Source organism: Oncorhynchus masou, chromosome 6 (genome assembly GCF_036934945.1).
Source record: "Oncorhynchus masou masou isolate Uvic2021 chromosome 6, UVic_Omas_1.1, whole genome shotgun sequence".
NCBI lineage: Eukaryota > Metazoa > Chordata > Actinopteri > Salmoniformes > Salmonidae > Oncorhynchus > Oncorhynchus masou.
The window spans coordinates 12,330,924-12,351,848 of NC_088217.1; the positions used below are offsets into that span (position 1 = coordinate 12,330,924).

At 46.4% G+C, this 20,925-nt stretch overlaps 1 protein-coding gene across 1 annotated transcript in view; it reads left to right on the top strand.

Moving 5' to 3' along the window:
* Positions 1–12,648, top strand: part of LOC135541361 (vesicle-associated membrane protein-associated protein B-like) — a 52,153-nt gene extending 39,505 nt beyond the window's left edge. Inside the window, exons 5-6 of the mRNA XM_064967546.1 lie at positions 7,038–7,220; positions 8,974–12,648. Coding sequence (XP_064823618.1) covers positions 7,038–7,220; positions 8,974–9,132 — 342 coding nt within the window. The 3' untranslated portion in view covers positions 9,133–12,648. The remainder of the gene's footprint in view (positions 1–7,037; positions 7,221–8,973) is intronic.
* Positions 12,649–20,925: the final 8,277 nt, after the last annotated feature.

A 20,925-nucleotide genomic window follows, 5' to 3' on the forward strand; every position in this document is an offset into this window, starting at 1 on the left:
CAGCCATAACCATAGTCCCAGCCAAAGCCATAGTCCCAGCCATAACCATAGTCCCAGCCATAACCATAGTCCCAGCCATAACCCCAGCCATAACCATAGCCCCAGCCATAACCATAGCCCCAGCCATAATAACCATAGTCCCAACCATAACCATAGTCCCAGCCATAACCATAGTCCCAGCCATAACCCCAGCCATAACCATAGTCCCAACCATAACCATAGTCCCAGCCATAACCATAGTCCCAGCCATAGTCCCAGCCATAACCCCAGCCATAACCATAGTCCCAACCATAACCATAGTCCCAGCCATAACCATAGTCCCAGCCATAGTCCCAGCCATAACCATAACCCCAGCCATAACCATAGTCCCAGCCATAACCCCAGCCATAACCATAGTCCCAGCCATAACCATAGTCCCAGCCATAACCCCAGCCATAACCATAACCCCAGTCATAACCATAGTCCCAGCCATAGTCCCAGCCATAACCATAGTCCCAGCCATAACCCCAGTCATAACCATAGTCCCAGCCATAACCCCAGCCTTAGCCATAGTCCCAGCCATAACCATAGTCCCAGCCATAACCATAGTCCCAGCCATAGCCATAGTCCCAGCCATAGTCCCAGCCATAACCCCAGCCATAGCCATAGTCCCAGCCATAACCCCAGCCATAACCATAGTCCCAGCCATAACCATAGTCCCAGCCATAGCCCAGCCATAGTCCCAGCCATAACCATAGTCCCAGCCATAACCATAGTCCATAACCATAGTCCCAGCCATTACCCCAGCCATAGCCATAGTCCCAGCCATAACCATAGTCCCAGCCATAACCATAGTCCCAGCCATAACCCCAGCCATAGCCATAGTCCCAGCCATAACCATAGTCCCAGCCATAGCCCCAGCCATAGCCATAGTCCCAGCCATAACCATAGTCCCAGCCATAACCATAGTCCCAGCCATAACCCCAGCCATAGCCATAGTCCCAGCCATAACCATAGTCCCAGCCATAACCCCAGCCATAGCTATAGTCCCAGCCATAACCCCAGTCATAACCATAGTCCCAGCCATAGCCATAGTCCCAGCCATAACCATAGTCCCAGCCATAACCCCAGCCTAGCCATAGTCCCAGCCATAACCATAGTCCCAGCCATAGCCATAGTCCCAGCCATAGTCCCAGCCATAGCCATAGTCCCAGCCATAACCCCAGCCATAACCATAGTCCCAGCCATAACCATAGCCCCAGCCATAGCCCCAGCCATAGCCATAGTCCCAGCCATAACCATAGTCCCAGCCATAACCATAGTCCCAGCCATAACCATAGTCCCAGCCATAACCATAGTCCCAGCCATAGTCCCAGCCATAACCATAGCCCCAGCCATAACCATAGCCCCAGCCATAACCATAGCCCCAGCCATAGCCATAGTCCCAGCCATAGCCCCAGCCATAACCATAGTCCCAGCCATAGCCCCAGCCATAGCCATAGTCCCAGCCATAGTCCCAGCCATAACCATAGTCCCAGCCAAAGCCATAGTCCCAGCCATAGTCCCAGCCATAACCATAGTCCCAGCCATAACCATAGTCCCAGCCATAGTCCCAGCCATAACCATAGTCCCAGCCATAACCCCAGCCATAACCATAGTCCCAGCCATAACCATAGTCCCAACCATAACCATAGTCCCAGCCATAACCATAGTCCCAGCCATAGTCCCAGCCATAACCCCAGCCATAACCATAGTCCCAACCATAACCATAGTCCCAGCCATAACCATAGTCCCAGCCATAACCCCAGCCATAACCATAGTCCCAGCCATAGCCCCAGCCATAGCCATAGTCCCAGCCATAGTCCCAGCCATAACCATAGTCCCAGCCATAGCCATAGTCCCAGCCATAACCATAGTCCCAGCCATAACCATAGTCCCAGCCATAGTCCCAGCCATAACCATAGTCCCAGCCATAACCATAGCCCCAGCCATAACCATAGTCCCAACCATAACCATAGTCCCAGCCATAACCATAGTCCCAGCCATAGTCCCAGCCATAACCCCAGCCATAACCATAGTCCCAACCATAACCATAGTCCCAGCCATAACCATAGTCCCAGCCATAGTCCCAGCCATAACCCCAGCCATAACCATAGTCCCAGCCATAGCCCCAGCCATAACCATAGTCCCAGCCATAGCCATAGTCCCAGCCATAACCATAGTCCCAGCCATAGTCCCAGCCATAACCCCAGCCATAACCATAGTCCCAGCCATAACCATAGTCCCAGCCATAACCATAGTCCCAGCCATAACCATAGTCCCAGCCATAACCATAGCCCCAGCAATAACCATAGTCCCAACCATAACCATAGTCCCAGCCATAACCATAGTCCCAGCCATAACCCCAGCCATAACCATAGTCCCAACCATAACCATAGTCCCAGCTATAACCATAGTCCCAGCCATAGTCCCAGCCATAACCCCAGCCATAACCATAGTCCCAGCCATAGCCATAGTCCCAGCCATAGCCATAGTCCCAGCCATAACCATAGTCCCAGCCATAGCCATAGTCCCAGCCATAGTCCCAGCCATAGCCATAGTCCCAGCCATAACCATAGTCCCAGCCATAACCATAGCCCCAGCCATAGCCATAGTCCTAACCATAACCATAGTCCCAGCCATTACCATAGTCCCAGCCATAGTCCCAGCCATAACCATAGCCCCAGCCATAACCATAGTCCCAGCCATAACCATAGCCCCAGCCATAGCCCCAGCCATAGCCATAGTCCCAGCCATAGCCATAGTCCCAGCCATAACCATAGTCCCAGCCATAGTCCCAGCCATAACCATAGTCCCAGCCATAACCCCAGCCATAACCATAGTCCCAGCCATAGCCCCAGCCATAGCCATAGTCCCAGCCATAACCATAGTCCCAGCCAAAGCCATAGTCCCAGCCATAACCATAGTCCAGCCATAGTCCCAGCCATAACCATAGTCCCAGCCATAACCCCAGCCATAACCATAACCCCAGCCATAACCATAGTCCCAGCCATAACCATAGTCCCAGCCATAACCATAGTCCCAGCCATAACCATAGTCCCAGCCATAGTCCCAGCCATAACCCCAGCCATAACCATAGTCCCAGCCATAGCCATAGTCCCAGCCATAGCCATAGTCCCAGCCATAGCCATAGTCCCAGCCATAGCCATAGTCCCAGCCATAACCATAGCCCCAGCCATAACCATAGTCCCAGCCATAACCATAGCCCCAGCCATAGCCCCAGCCATAGCCATAGTCCCAGCCATAGCCATAGTCCCAGCCATAACCATAGTCCCAGCCATAGTCCCAGCCATAACCATAGTCCCAGCCATAACCCCAGCCATAACCATAGTCCCAGCCATAGCCCCAGCCATAGCCATAGTCCCAGCCATAACCATAGTCCCAGCCAAAGCCATAGTCCCAGCCAAAGCCATAGTCCCAGCCATAACCATAGTCCCAGCCATAGTCCCAGCCATAACCATAGTCCCAGCCATAACCATAGTCCCAGCCATAACCATAGCCCCAGCCATAACCATAGCCCCAGCCATAACCATAGTCCCAACCATAACCATAGTCCCAGCCATAACCATAGTCCCAGCCATAACCATAGTCCCAGCCATAGTCCCAGCCATAACCCCAGCCATAACCATAGTCCCAGCCATAGCCATAGTCCCAGCCATAGCCATAGTCCCAGCCATAGCCATAGTCCCAGCCATAACCATAGTCCCAGCCATAGTCCCAGCCATAGTCCCAGCCATAGTCCCAGCCATAACCATAGTCCCAGCCATAACCATAGCCCCAGCCATAACCATAGCCCCAGCCATAGCCATAGTCCTAACCATAACCATAGTCCCAGCCATTACCATAGTCCCAGCCATAGTCCCAGCCATAGTCCCAGCCATAACCATAGCCCCAGCCATAACCATAGTCCCAGCCATAACCATAGCCCCAGCCATAGCCATAGCCCCAGCCATAGCCATAGTCCCAGCCATAGCCATAGTCCCAGCCATAACCATAGTCCCAGCCATAGTCCCAGCCATAGTCCCAGCCATAACCATAGTCCCAGCCATAACCCCAGCCATAACCATAGTCCCAGCCATAGCCCCAGCCATAGCCATAGTCCCAGCCATAACCATAGTCCCAGCCAAAGCCATAGTCCCAGCCATAACCATAGTCCCAGCCATAACCATAGTCCCAGCCATAACCCCAGCCATAACCATAGCCCCAGCCATAACCATAGCCCCAGCCATAACCATAGTCCCAACCATAACCATAGTCCCAGCCATAACCATAGTCCCAGCCATAACCCCAGCCATAACCATAGTCCCAACCATAACCATAGTCCCAGCCATAACCATAGTCCCAGCCATAGTCCCAGCCATAACCCCAGCCATAACCATAGTCCCAGCCATAGCCCCAGCCATAGCCATAGTCCCAGCCATAGTCCCAGCCATAACCATAGTCCCAGCCATAGCCATAGTCCCAGCCATAACCATAGTCCCAGCCATAACCATAGTCCCAGCCATAGTCCCAGCCATAACCATAGTCCCAGCCATAACCCCAGCCATAACCATAGCCCCAGCCATAACCATAGTCCCAACCATAACCATAGTCCCAGCCATAACCATAGTCCCAGCCATAGTCCCAGCCATAACCCCAGCCATAACCATAGTCCCAACCATAACCATAGTCCCAGCCATAACCATAGTCCCAGCCATAGTCCCAGCCATAGTCCCAGCCATAACCCCAGCCATAACCATAGCCCCAGCCATAGCCATAGTCCCAGCCATAGTCCCAGCCATAACCATAGTCCCAGCCATAACCATAGTCCCAGCCATAACCAAAGTCCCAGCCATAACCCCAGCCATAACCATAGCCCCAGCCATAACCATAGTCCCAACCATAACCATAGTCCCAGCCATAACCATAGTCCCAGCCATAGTCCCAGCCATAACCATAGTCCCAGCCATAACCATAGTCCCAGCCATAACCCCAGCCATAACCATAGTCCCAGCCATAACCATAGTCCCAGCCATAACCCCAGCCTTAGCCATAGCCCCAGCCATAACCATAGTCCCAGCCATAACCATAGTCCCAGCCATAACCCCAGCCAGAGCCATAGTCCCAGCCATAACCCCAGCCATAGCCATAGTCCCAGTCATAACCATGGTCCCAGCCATAGCCCCAGCCATAGCCATAGTCCCAGCCATAACCATAGTCCCAGCCATAACCATAGTCCCAGCCATTACCCCAGCCATAGCCATAGTCCCAGCCATAACCATAGTCCCAGCCATAACCATAGTCCCAGCCATAACCCAGCCATAGCCATAGTCCCAGCCATAACCATAGTCCCAGCCATAGCCCCAGCCATAGCCATAGTCCCAGCCATAACCATAGTCCCAGCCATAACCATAGTCCCAGCCATAACCCCAGCCATAGCCATAGTCCCAGCCATAACCATAGTCCCAGCCATAACCCCAGCCATAGCTATAGTCCCAGCCATAACCATAGTCCCAGCCATAACCATAGTCCCAGCCATAACCCCAGCCATAGCCATAGTCCCAGCCATAACCATAGTCCCAGCCATAACCCCAGCCATAGCTATAGTCCCAGCCATAGCCCCAGCCATAACCATAGTCCCAGCCATAACCATAGTCCCAGCCATAACCCCAGCCAGAGCCATAGTCCCAGCCATAACCCCAGCCATAGCCATAGTCCCAGTCATAACCATGGTCCCAGCCATAGCCCCAGCCATAGCCATAGTCCCAGCCATAACCATAGTCCCAGCCATAACCATAGTCCCAGCCATTACCCCAGCCATAGCCATAGTCCCAGCCATAACCATAGTCCCAGCCATAACCATAGTCCCAGCCATAACCTCAGCCATAGCCATAGTCCCAGCCATAACCATAGTCCCAGCCATAGCCCCAGCCATAGCCATAGTCCCAGCCATAACCATAGTCCCAGCCATAACCATAGTCCCAGCCATAACCCCAGCCATAGCCATAGTCCCAGCCATAACCATAGTCCCAGCCATAACCCCAGCCATAGCTATAGTCCCAGCCATAACCATAGTCCCAGCCATAACCATAGTCCCAGCCATAACCCCAGCCATAGCCATAGTCCCAGCCATAACCATAGTCCCAGCCATAACCCCAGCCATAGCTATAGTCCCAGCCATAACCCCAGCCATAGCTATAGTCCCAGCCATAACCCCAGCCATAACCATAGTCCCAGCCATAACCCCAGCCTTAGCCATAGTCCCAGCCATAACCATAGTCCCAGCCATAGTCCCAGCCATAGCCATAGTCCCAGCCATAGTCCCAGCCATAGCCATAGTCCCAGCCATAGTCCCAGCCATAGCCATAGTCCCAGCCATAACCATAGTCCCAGCCATAACCATAGTCCCAGCCATAACCATAGTCCCAGCCATAGCCCCAGCATAGTTCCCTGGGTCACACTCTCACTTTTCACAGTTTATTATTGTTGCAATTACTCTGCAAAGCACACACAGATGGTAGAAGATCACTTCCCCCGGGATGAGCAGAAAATATGAGCCCCATAAACAAAGCCACAGGGAAAATGGGCCGTTGTTATTTTTGTTAATTATGATCAGCGAGATATATGGCTGGAAGCAACAGCATCGTCGTGCCACGTAGTTGGGAGTGAAAATGGAAACCAGCTTTTGCGTCTTTTTTTCGAAGTATTGTGATTGGGGAAATGTGTGTGTGTGTGTGTGTGTGTGTGTGTGTGTGTGTGTGTGTGTGTGTGTGTGTGTGTGTGTGTGTGTGTGTGTGTGTGTGTGTGTGTGTGTGTGTGTGTGTGTGTGTGTGTGTGTGTGTGTGTGTGTGTGTGTGTGTGTGTGAGCCAGGCCTGCAGCAGAACAAGTTACCAACATTCACTTTCTCCATATTGATTCCTTATAGTGACATTACCTTTGAGGTATGTTTCTGCATATGTACCAAGATGTTGAAATAAACCGAAGCCCGCTCTCCCTCTTCCCGCCTCTTCACCCACAGCACCAAGACCCAGATGCCAACAAGATGATGTCGTCCAACCTGCTCAAGTCAGAGTCCTCCACACTGTCCATGAAGTCCATGAGCTCCACCCTGGACGACGGCGAGGTCAAGAAGGTCATGGAGGAGTGTAAGAGGTTGCAGACGGAGGCACAGCGGCTACGGGAAGAGAACAAGCAGATCAGGGTGAGAACCAAGGAGATGTCTGGGATTCAATCAAGGACTCAGTCAATGGCTATACACTGAGTGGACAAAACATTAAGAACAGTGCTCTTTCCATGGCATAGCCTGACCAAGTGAAAGCTATGATCCCTTGTTGATGTCACTTGTTAAATCCACTTCAATCAGTGTAGATGAAAGGGAGAAGAGGGTTAAAGAATGATTTTTAAGCCTTGAGACAACTGAGACATGGATTGTGTATGTGTACCATTCAGAGGGTGAATGGGCAAGGCAAAAGATTGAAGTGCCTTTGAACGGGGTATGGTAGTACAGTAGGGACCAGGCGTACCGGTTTGTGTCAAGAACTGCAACGCTGCTGGGTTTGGAATGGTTCACCACCCAAAGGATATTCATTATCCAGCCAACTTAACACAACTGTGGGAAGCATTGGAGTCAACATGGGCCAACATCCCTGTGGAATGAGTTCGACGCCTCGTAGTGTCCATATCCTGTCGATTTGAGGCTGTTCTTAAGTCAAAAGGGAGTGCAACTGAAGGGGCTCCTAATGTTTTATACACTCAGTGTAAATCATTCATTTTAAATTCAAAAAATGGATATAGCAGCCCCAGATTTCCCCTTTTCAAGAGCAGCACGCCACCCGCTGGCCTGCCACCTCCCCTTTAAAGAGCAGCACGCCACCCGGCACAGATTTCACCTTTTAAAGAGCAGCACGCCACCCGCCACAGATTTCCCCTTTTAAAGAGCAGCACGCCACCCGCCACAGATTTCCCCTTTTAAAGAGCAGCACGCCACCCGCTGGCCTGCCACCTCCCCTTTTAAAGAGCAGCACGCCACCCGCCACAGATTTCCCCTTTTAAAGAGCAGCACGCCACCCGCTTGCCTGCCACCTCCCCTTTTAAAGAGCAGCACGCCACCCGCCACAGATTTCCCCTTTTAAAGAGCAGCACGCCACCCGCTTGCCTGCCACCTCCCCTTTTAAAGAGCAGTATGCCACCCGCTGGCCTGCCACCTCCCCTTTTAAAGAGCAGCACGCCACCCGCTGGCCTGCCACCTCCCCTTTTAAAGAGCAGCACGCCACCCGCTGGCCTGCCACCTCCCCTTTAAGTAGTGCCAGAGGCGGAATTGCTTTTGGCCACTCCCATCCCTGGATCCAGATAACACTAACAGAGCCCGCCCACCCGCTGATGGGAAATGAAGTATGTTAAAAGCTGGCGCCTGGTGGAGTCCTGAGGGGGTTTAGATGATTCACACATCCCCTTTGACTGAATGAATGACATGACCTATCTTTGACTGAATGAATGACATGACCTATCTTTGACTGAATGAATGACATTACCTATATTTGACTGAATGAATGACTGAATGAATGACATGACCTATCTTTGACTGAATGAATGACATGGCCTATCTTTGACTGAATGAATGACATGACCTATCTTTGACTGAATGAATGACTGAATGAATGACATGACCTATCTTTGACTGAATGAATGACATGGCCTATATTTGACTGAGGGATGTGGATAATACTGATGGTAATTTTCACCCCTCTTTCTCTCTATTTCACCATATCTATCCCTCTCCCCCCTCGTTCTCTTTTTCCTTTCCTCTCATATCTATCCCTCTCTTCTCCTCTCTCCATATCTATCCCTCTCCCCTCTATCCCTCTCTTTTCTCTCTATCTCTTCACCCTCTCTCTCTGTTCCTATTTCATCTTTCTCCTTCTCTCACTCTCTTTTGGTTTCACCACCCCATCCAGGAAGATGATGGCCTGCGGATGAGGAAGAGCAATGTGTTGTCCTCCTCCCAGCACTCCTCCCACTCCATGGTGAAGGAGGAGGGGCTGAGCCTGCGCACAGTGGCCCTCATCGTGCTCTTCTTCGTGGTCGGAGTCATCATCGGCAAGTTGGTCTTGTAAGAGCAAGCGGCGAGCGAGAGACGGCCAACCGCATGCTTTCGGGGGATTGAAACAAACGGATTTGGGATTTTTTTTAATTCAGAAATGCCATATCAATGGGGTAGTTTTGAATCGTTCATTTATGTACAAATAAAAAAAGATACAAATCAAAATTCCATGTTATGAACAAACCAACGAGAGAAAAAACTACAACAACTTGTTACAAGATCTCTTTAATCATAACATAATCATTCTGGCCTACGCCACAGATACAGTAGGAGGGAGTAAAATGCAGATCATTGATAGTCATTGAAGTGAATGATTTTCTAAACACCGTGGGGGGGGGGGCTTGCGATTGAGTCAGTTTGCGTTGTGTGAATGAATGTTTTCATGGATTGTCATTTATCTTCACAAGTGGCCACATGCCGTAGGCATACTCTGTGTAGTGAATCCATAGTAACCCTGGATTAAAGTAAAACCAGGTGGGCAGCACTCTTTTTGTCTCACCTCGTTTACAACATGATTGACAGGGAGGCTTCAGGAAGTAGGTGGGATTATGCACAGGGCTACTGTCAACCAAACTGACTCTTCCAATCAGAGGCTTTGTATAGACCGTCTCCTCTGTGATTGGGGAACATCCTTAATCGACACAACAACCCCCTCCTCCGTCTCCCCATTCTCTGTTTTTCCAAGCTAGAACATTTCCCCCCTTTTGATCATAAATACCTGAGTTGGCAGTATATTCTTGATTGCATGTGTCCACTAAAGAGCATTGCATTTTTTGGGACATTTTAAATTTAATTGAATTTCTTTCATCATTGTGATGTTTCTTTTCAGCCTTAGATTTTCTCAACTCAACCTTCAGATTATTTTTTCCCCCTTTCATTTTTTTTTTTTTTTTTTTTGTGATAAAGTTTTTTTGGTTTTTAGGGTTTGAGGTATTATTAAAAAATGTATGCAGCTAAATGAACTCCGGATGGGTTGGGACTGAGTCACTGAATAGCCTACTTACCTTGTGACTGTTATTAGCAAGTTATTCTGGAAGGAAAGAAGGGAGAGAGGGAATGAGGAAAGGTACTTGGAGAAGTGAGTTTTGTTGAGGTTTTGTCGGTTTTCTTTTTTCTTCTCCAAGCTGTACATTTGTCGATCTGTCATGCAGAACTGTGATTTAAATGGTTTATGCAGTCCGTTCACCATGCTGTGACTGTCCACGTAACTCTTAAAGAACATTTCTCCAACTGTATGGTCATGGTCATTGGCTTCATTCACCCCACTACGGTCAGCATCGATAGTTTTGGATCTTTGTCTGTTTGTTTCACCGTTATAGCCATCACTGCACTCATGTTCATTTTAATGCACTATATTATCAAGAATGTTTTTTTCCCAGTATCTATCAATGTAACTGTTTTGTTAGTTGTCGTGTCTCTGCATTTAACTCACGAGAAAACTAAAACATACTAAACTATATCCTGAAGGGACCATTCTGCCTTTTGTGTTTGTCCCTACTGTTTTTGATTGCTTTGTCCTTAGTGGGATTCATGTCAAAAATGCAATACACTCAATTTCTTTCATCTCACTGTCGCAGATTATGCATAAAAAAAATAACTTGCCGATGGAAGTATGAATTTGAGGAAAGAGCGAGGGAGAGAGTAACCTACTGTATCTACGTGGGACTGAGCATAACCTACTGTATCTACGTGTGACTGAGCGTAACCTACTGTATCTACGTGTGACTGAGCGTAACCTACTGTATCTACGTGGGACTGAGAGTAACCTACTGTATCTGTGTGACTAAGAGTAACCTACTGTATCTACGTGTGACTGAGCGTAACCTACTGTATCTACGTGTGACTGAGAGTAACCTACTGTATCTACGTGGGACTGAGCATAACCTACTGTATCTACGTGTGACTGAGCGTAACCTACTGTATCTACGTGTGAATGAGAGTAACCTACTGTATCTACGTGGGACTGAGAGTAACCTACTGTATCTACGTGTGACTGAGTAACCTCCTGTATCTGTGTGACTGAGCGTAACCTACTGTATCTACGTGTGACTGAGCATAACCTACTGAATCTACGTGTGACTGAGAGTAACCTACTGTATCTACGTGTGAATGAGCGTAACCTACTGTATCTACGTGTGACTGAGACTAACCTACTGTATCTACGTGGGACTGAGCGTAACCTACTGTATCTACGTGTGACTGAGACTAACCTACTGTATCTACGTGTGACTGAGAGTAACCTACTGTATCTACGTGTGACTGAGCGTAACCTACTGTATCTACGTGTGAATGAGCGTAACCTACTGTATCTACGTGTGACTGAGAGTAACCTACTGTATCTACGTGTGACTGAGCGTAACCTACTGTATCTACGTGTGAATGAGCGTAACCTACTGTATCTACGTGTGACTGAGAGTAACCTACTGTATCTACGTGTGAATGAGCGTAACCTACTGTATCTACGTGTGACTGAGAGTAACCTACTGTATCTACGTGTGACTGAGCGTAACCTACTGTATCTACGTGTGACTGAGCGTAACCTACTGTATCTACGTGTGACTGAGAGTAACCTACTGTATCTACGTGTGACTGAGACTAACCTACTGTATCTACGTGTGACTGAGACTAACCTACTGTATCTACATGGGACTGAGCGTAACCTACTGTATCTACGTGTGACTGAGAGTAACCTACTGTATCTACGTGTGACTGAGACTAACCTACTGTATCTACGTGTGACTGAGACTAACCTACTGTATCTACGTGGGACTGAGCGTAACCTACTGTATCTACGTGTGAATGAGAGTAACCTACTGTATCTGTGTGACTAAGCATAACATACTGTATCTACGTGTGACTGAGCGTAACCTACTGTATCTACGTGGGACTGAGCATAACCTACTGTATCTACGTGTGAATGAGAGTAACCTACTGTATCTGTGTGACTAAGCATAACATACTGTATCTACGTGTGACTGAGCGTAACCTACTGTATCTACGTGGGACTGAGCATAACCTACTGTATCTACGTGTGAATGAGAGTAACCTACTGTATCTGTGTGACTAAGCATAACATACTGTATCTACGTGTGACTGAGCGTAACCTACTGTATCTACGTGTGACTGAGCGTAACCTACTGTATCTACGTGTGACTGAGCGTAACCTACTGTATCTACGTGTGACTGAGCGTAACCTACTGTATCTACGTGTGACTGAGACTAACCTACTGTATCTACGTGGGACTGAGAGTAACCTACTGTATCTACGTGTGTGTGAAGCATGACTGCTTAGAGGGAGGGCAGAACAGGTCTGAGCTGAGCTACTCTGTCCCAATGGTTGTGAAAACACTAAAATTGACCTGTCTACCATCGTGCTCCATGTAAGCAGTCGGCAACTGTTTTGTATGTATATAAATAAGTCTAAGAAAAATTCCTATTCCTAGTCAAGTAGTCAGTCTATGGTGTTAAACCTTGATGGACTATGTAGCATCTTAATAATTTAAATGAATAAAGACCCTACCTAATTCTGTGTGATGTAATTTCCTCTTTGTTCAACAAACCGGTCCGGAAAACAATTCAATTTTTCATCCTCTGACTGAGAAAGCCGACAGCCTTGTTGACCGGTTTCATCTACTTTACAAAGTGTCAAGCTGTAAAAAGCTCATCACAGTGTCCAAGCTCATCACCATGTCCGAGGGAAGAGGGACTTAGTTGGATGTCACTACTTTCACATGTCTAGATTAAATAATGGAGAGGGAAATGTCAGCATCTGAAATTAGCATTCCCCTCACAGCCAATACATCTCCACTGACATCTGCTGCTACATTCGCTATAGATGGTTTGTTTTATTTGGCTGTGGTTCTTGAAATTGTTATTTTTTTTTAACTTTGAAAACAATGTTTCCTTCTGGTAATTGGCTTTCAATCTGTCGTGGTGTTAAATGAGTAGTTGTTTTATTCATGTTATTGTATCTTTAACACCCTGTAAATGTTCTGTCAGCACTTCAGGTTTTGGTTTGACCTCCTGAGGTGCACCTGAAGTCAGTAGGAACTGTGGTGTTTGAGTTGGTGGGGCCGAGATACTGTACATCTAGAGGCACTGTTGTGGAAATGACCCCATATTCATTTACATTTTTCGATTCAGCAAGGGAATTGTCATTTCCAAGAAAAATAGCAATGGAATGTTCTCAAAACTGTGATAATGATAATCGACCCAATTCGACGCACCTGAAAACGGCTTAGAAATACCCTATGCATTGACACCGTGTGTTGACGTGTGCCAATTTTCCATCGAGAATGTTTATATACACTTAAGGACGGAGGAATTTACACCAGAAGACTTGTCATAGAGATTTATGAGGAAATGGATGGTTTCCAATCATTCTCTTCACAGCCTTTACAGACCTATAGTCTGGTGGATGAAACTCTACAGATGTTTTTTACTCCACAGTGACCACAGGAAAACCACATTAGATGTTACGTGTTTGAGTTTTGGCCCTTGACTGGATTGGTTCCAATTGTGTCTGTCGTGTACATACAAGGCCTGCAGAAAGTATTCATACACCTTTGACCTATTCTACATTTTGTTGTGTTACAGACTCAATTCAAAATAGTCAATATATATATATATTTTTTTATCTCTCACCCATCTACACACAATACATGTGACTGAGAATAACCTACTGTATTATTGACAAGGTCAAAACATGTTGGAATTTTTTGCAAATGTATTGAAAATGATGTGGAGAAATATCTAATTTACATAAGTATTGACACCCCTTTGCTATGACACTCCAAATTGAGCTCAGCTGTTTCCAATTTCCTTTGATCATCCTGGATGTTGCTACAATGTGATTGGAGTCCACCTGTGGCCAATTCAATTATTTGGACATGATTTAAAGAAACACACCTGTCTATATAAGGTCCCTACAGTTGGTGTGCACGTTCGAGCAGAAACTATACCATGAAGTATAATAAACTGTAGATTGCTGGGAATTGTGTTGAGGCATATATATGGGGATGGTTATAAAAAAAAAAATCTAGAGTGTGGAAATTGTAAAAATATGGAACTACCGAGACAACCAAGAACTTGTGTCCGACCAAATTGAGCAACCGGGAAAGAAGGATAATGGTCAGGGTGGTGACCAAGAACCCAATGACGACTCTGACAGAACTTCCTTGGCTGAGAACCTGCCACCAGGACAACAGTCTCTACAGCACTTCACCAATCTGGGCTTTATGGGAGAGTGGCCAGATGGAAACTACTCCTGAGAAAGAGGCACATGACAGCATGCCTGGAGTTGACTTAAAGTCACATGACAGCACGCCTGGAGTTGACTTAAAGTCACATGACAGCACGCCTGGAGTTGACTTAAAGTCACATGACAGCACGCCTGGAGTTGACTTAAAGTCACATGACAGCATGCCTGGAGTTGACTTAAAGTCACATGACAGCATGCCTGGAGTTGACTTAAAGTCACATGACAGCACGCCTGGAGTTGACTTAAAGTCACATGACAGCATGCCTGGAGTTGACTTAAAGTCACATGACAGCATGCCTGGAGTTGACTTAAAGTCACATGACAGCACATGACAGCCTGGAGTTGACTTAAAGTCACATGACAGCATGCCTGGAGTTGACTTAAAGTCACATGACAGCATGCCTGGAGTTGACTTAAAGTCACATGACAGCACGCCTGGAGTTGACTTAAAGTCACATGACAGCACGCCTGGAGTTGACTTAAAGTCACATGACAGCACGCCTGGAGTTGACTTAAAGTCACATGACAGCACGCCTGGAGTTGACTTAAAGTCACATGACAGCACGCCTGGAGTTGACTTAAAGTCACATGACAGCACGCCTGGAGTTGACTTAAAGTCACATGACAGCACGCCTGGAGTTGACTTAAAGTCACATGACAGCACGCCTGGAGTTGACTTAAAGTCACATGACAGCACGCCTGGAGTTGACTTAAAGTCACATGACAGCACGCCTGGAGTTGACTTAAAGTCACATGACAGCACGCCTGGAGTTGACTTAAAGTCACATGACAGCACGCCTGGAGTTGACTTAAAGTCACATGACAGCACGCCTGGAGTTGACTTAAAGTCACATGACAGCACGCCTGGAGTTGACTTAAAGTCACATGACAGCACGCCTGGAGTTGACTTAAAGTCACATGACAGCACGCCTGGAGTTGACTTAAAGTCACATGACAGCACGCCTGGAGTTGACTTAAAGTCACATGACAGCACATGCCTGGAGTTGACTTAAAGTCACATGACAGCACGCCTGGAGTTGACTTAAAGTCACATGACAGCACGCCTGGAGTTGACTTAAAGTCACATGACAGCACGCCTGGAGTTGACTTAAAGTCACATGACAGCACGCCTGGAGTTGACTTAAAGTCACATGACAGCACGCCTGGAGTTGACTTAAAGTCACATGACAGCACGCCTGGAGTTGACTTAAAGTCACATGACAGCACTGGAGTTGACTTAAAGTCACATGACAGCACGCCTGGAGTTGACTTAAAGTCACATGACAGCACGCCTGGAGTTGACTTAAAGTCACATGACAGCACGCCTGGAGTTGACTTAAAAAGTCACATGACAGCACGCCTGGAGTTGACTTAAAGTCACATGACAGCACGTCACATGACAGAGTTGACTTAAAGTCACATGACAGCACGCCTGGAGTTGACTTAAAGTCACATGACAGCACGCCTGGAGTTGACTTAAAGTCACATGACAGCACGCCTGGAGTTGACTTAAAGTCCCATGACAGCACGCCTGGAGTTGACTTAAAGTCACATGACAGCACGCCTGGAGTTGACTTAAAGTCACATGACAGCACGCCTGGAGTTGACTTAAAGTCACATGACAGCACGCCTGGAGTTGACTTAAAGTCACATGACAGCACGCCTGGAGTTGACTTAAAGTCACATGACAGCATGCCTGGAGTTGACTTAAAGTCACATGACAGCATGCCTGGAGTTGACTTAAAGTCACATGACAGCACGCCTGGAGTTGACTTAAAGTCACATGACAGCACGCCTGGAGTTTGCAAAAAGGCACATGGACGATTCGGAGCATATGGCCTAAATGCAAAGCGCCATGTTTGTAGGAAACCAGGCACAGCTCATCACCCATCTAACGAAATCCCTACCGTGAAGCATGGTGGTGGCAGCATCATGCTATGGGGATGCTTTTCAGCAGCAGGAACTGGGAGACAAGTAAAGATAGAGGGACCAATGAATGGAACCAAAAATAGGCAAATCCTTGATGAGAACCTGCTTCAAAGTGTAAATAACCTTAGACTGTGGTGACAATTTACCTTCCTACAGGACAATGACCCCAACCATACAGCCAAAGCAATGCTGGGATGGCTTCAGAATAAGAATGTGAAAGTCTTTGAGTGGCCCGGCCAAAGCCCAGACTTGAATCCAATTGAAAATGTGTGGAAGGACTTGAAGATTGCTGTTCACCACCACTCCCATCTAATTTAATCTACAGGGAAGAACGGAAGAAATCCCCCAATCTAGATGTGCAAAGCTGATACAGACATACCCAAGACAACGCAAAGCTGTAATTGCTGTCAAAGGTACTTCTATAAAGCATTGATTCGGGTATTTTATTATTTATGTAAATTAGATATTTCTGTATTTTATTTTAAATAAATGTGCAAACATTTCTAAAAACATGTTTTTACTTTGTCATTATGGGGTATTGGTGAAAAAATAAATATTGAATCAAATTTGAATTCAGGCTGTAACACAACAAAATGTGTAATAAGTCAAGGGTATGAATACTATTTGAATGCAGGCAGACTCTGACAAAGTGAGTTCCAGAAAGTGCCTGTCTATGGCTACATTGCCTTTTAGGCCTGAATTAATTCAATCCTAAATTAGGTTGTGCTGATGTTTGAACCCATATCAGCAAATGTCACTCTACGTAGCGAGCTGACTCAATTTATATTCAAATCAATGTCTGTCACCAGAGAGATTGTGCAGATGGAACTGTCCTCCTAGAAACAGAATCCACTGTAGGATGAGACATTGTGAAGGTGTCACAGGTCAGGGCTGTATTCACTTGTGCTCCAGTTTAAATGTTGTCCTCCCCCTTTTGATTGAGGGTTGTGACTTTATTCCAACAACTGTCAAATCAAATTTGATTGGTCACATACACGTGTTTAGCAGATGTTGTTGCGGGTGTAGCGAAATGCTTGTGCTTCTTAGCTCCGACAGTGCAGTAATATCTAACAATTACACAACATATACCCAATAGACAGAAATCTAGTAAAGCAATGGAATTAAGAATATAAAAATATATGGATGAGCAATGTCAGAGCGGCATAGAATAAGATACAGTAGAATAGTATAGGATGCAGTATATACATATGAGTTGGGTAATGCAAGATATGTAAACATTATTAAAGTGACTGGTGTTCCATTTATTAAAGTGGCCAGTGATTTCAAGTCTATGTATATAGGCAGCAGCCTCTAATGTGCTAGTGTCTAGCTCAATCACCTATTTATTTTAATGAATCTGGTACTCATTGAGGTATTTTCAATAAAACTGAGGTCTGGCTGAGTTTCCAAGTTTAAAAAAAAAAATAAAACATTAACTGTCCAAGTGCACTACATTAAACTATGCATCAAGCACACTTATTCACCATCAAATAGGCTTCTTGGTGTTAACTGTATGCCATAATTAGTATTGGCAATGTGCGGACCATTGTTTGTAACTTGTTCAAATACATGGGGAAAACAATCCACCTTCCTGCTTCTAACAGTTGAAGTAACAAGCAACAGCGTATGTTTAGATTTTATTTGTTGTCCTTTGCAGACATAAGTGTAACCCCGAACATTTTTAATGACCCTCAAGCCAGAAATATTTGTCTGACGAGGAAGCCGATTGCATGCAACCCATTTCAACCTGTAAATATGCGAAGACCATGTTACAATTTTGATACACACCTGCCATTACTGTCTAAATTGGATTTGAAAGCAGGAGTATGCCAGATCTGTTGGAGTCATGACAACTAGCACTCACTGCGTCTTTTTTAGGGGGAGGGAGAACAATAACTGCTGTAGCTTTTCCAGTAACATTGTGATGGCTCTTTGAAGCAGATGTTGTGATTTAGAGCGTTGCCAATAGAAACAGTAGCTGTTTTAGGGTACCTTCAATCCACAAAGTTTTATCTTGTTTCTCAATAGGAGACAACATAACTGGCTGTTGACTAGTGGGACCTAATAGGTTGGTTCAAAGTAACTTAATGAGGAGTTCTCCACCATTTTTCCAGATTAACATTAGGTCATGATATACAGATATTTGAGATGGCAGGGTAGCCTAGTGGTTAGAGCGCTGGACTAGTAACCGGAAGGTTGCAAGTTCAAACCCCTGAGCTGACAAGGCAGTTAACCCACTGTTCCTAGGCCGTCATTGAAAATAAGAATTAGTTCTTAACTGATTTGCCTAGTTAAATAAAGGTAAAATAATAAAATAAACAGGCCCTTGTTCCTGGCAGCTGATGAGGCACCAGTACAGTACCCATAATGCAGCAGATCTGTGGTCCTACACAGCATGTCATTTGTTTCGACAAGGAAAGAAGTTAAAATTTTATAATGCATTCTCAGAGCCAGAGAAGCTGAAGTGCAGCTGATATTTTAAATCATATGCGCACAAAAACGAATGGGATTTTCTTAACAGCTTGAAATGAGAGCAAAAGTGTGAGAGGAAGTCTATCGAAGTCATGGGTACAAACAGTGATGTAAAGTTTTTCACCAGTTTGGCTTTGTGGCGAGGGTTAATGTGTGGGCTTTGCTGCGTATGAAGGGGTAAAGGCGGCCATCCATATCCATACGATGAGGTGAGATGCTCCAAAAACAATTTCAGCACGTTGGCCCTTGTCCATTTTCTCTGTAGTCTACAGTCGTGGCATCCTGACTGATGGCAGCCCATTCTTGCATAATCAATGCTTGGAGTTTGTCAGAATTTGTGGGGTTTTGTTTGTCCACCCACTTCTTGAGGATTGACCACAAGTTTTCAATAGTATTAAGGTCTGGGGAGTTTTCTTATGGCAAAGTGCTCCATCGTGCTGGAAAAGGCATTGTTCGTCACCAAACTGTTCCTGGATGTTTGGGAGAAGTTGCTCCCGGAGGATGTGTTGGTACCATTCTTTATTCATGGCTGAGTTCTTAGGCAAAATTGTGAGGGAGCCCACTCCCTTGGCTGAGAAGCAACCCCACACATGAATGGTCTCAGGATGCTTTACTGTTGGCATGACACAGGACTGATGGTAGCTCTCACCTTGTCTTCTCCGGACAAGCTTTTTTCCGGATGGCCCAAACAATCAGAAAGGGGATTCATCAGAGAAAATGACTTAACTCCAGTGCTCAGCAGTGCAATCCCTGTACCTTTTACAGAATATCAGTCTGTCCCTGATGTTTTTCCTGGAGAGAAGTGGCTTCTTTGCTGCCCTTCTTAACACCAGGCCATCAGGCCATCCTCCAAAAGCCTTCGCCTCACTGTGCGTGCAGATGCACTCACACCTGCCTGCTGCCATTCCTGAACAAGCTCTGTACTGGTGGTGCCCCGATCCCGCAGCTGAATCAACTTTAGGAGACGGTTCTGGCGCATGCTGGACATTCTTGGGCGCCCCGAAGCCTTCTTCACAACAATTGGACCGCTCTCCTTGAAGTACTTGATGATCCGATAAATGGTTGATTTAGGTGCAATATCCTTGCCTGTGAAGCCCGTTTTGTGCAAAGTAATGATGACGGTACATGTTTCCTTGCAGGTAACCATGTTTGACAGAGGAAGAACAATGATTCCAAGCACCACCCTCCTTTTGAAGCTTCCAGTCTGTTATTCGAACTCAATCAGCATGACAGTGTGATCTCCAGCCTTGTCCTCGTCAACACTCACACCTGTGTTAACGAGAGAATCACTGACATGATGTCAGTTGGTCCTTTTGTGTCAGGGCTAAAATGCAGTTCAAATGTTTTTGGGGGATTCAGTTCATTTGCATGGCAAAGAGGGGACGTTGCAATGAATTGCAATTAATCTGATCACTCTTCATAACATTCTGGAGTATATGCAAATTTCCATCATACAAACTGAGGCAGCAGACTTTGTGATACATATTATTTGTCATTCTCAAAACCTTTGACCACAACTGTACATTATAAAGACTGGATCAAGTGTTCTCTCACAGGGCATTAGTAAGACAAACCCACCGAAATGTCTGAGGTTTGGAAACCCTGTTTCGCTGAAATGAAACCTTTCTCAGCATGTTTGGCTTGCCTTCTTTCTAGTTATTTTACGGAACATTCTTTTCCTGCACGAGTATGACACTTTTCGGAGACCCCACTTCAGAATCCAGAATTTCCCACAGTTGGTGAAGCTCTCCAGATAATTGAATGTCTGAGCACATATTTAGATTAGCATTGTGCATCAGGTACAATGGCACTACAATGGTTTGGTTCTGATTTTGCTAACAGAACTCACTGGCTAAACGTTAGTCCAAAGTCAACTGCTCAACGAACAGCCCATTCAATTAACTCCGCAGCCAAATTGGCACGCAACAACGCATGTCCCTGGAAGGAGTCGCTTTCACCAAATAGGGAGCAGTAAAAAGCACTTTTATAATTTATTTTTAACGGATGCCTTTAACGAGCCACTGGCTTGATTGCAAACAGGTTACCCTGTAATTCGCCCTTGCCTGACGCTCAGCTTTTATGGCGCGCAACAGAAACCGCAAACAGACTATAAAAAGCGGTCGTTCCCCAGCCTTCCTCAGTCAT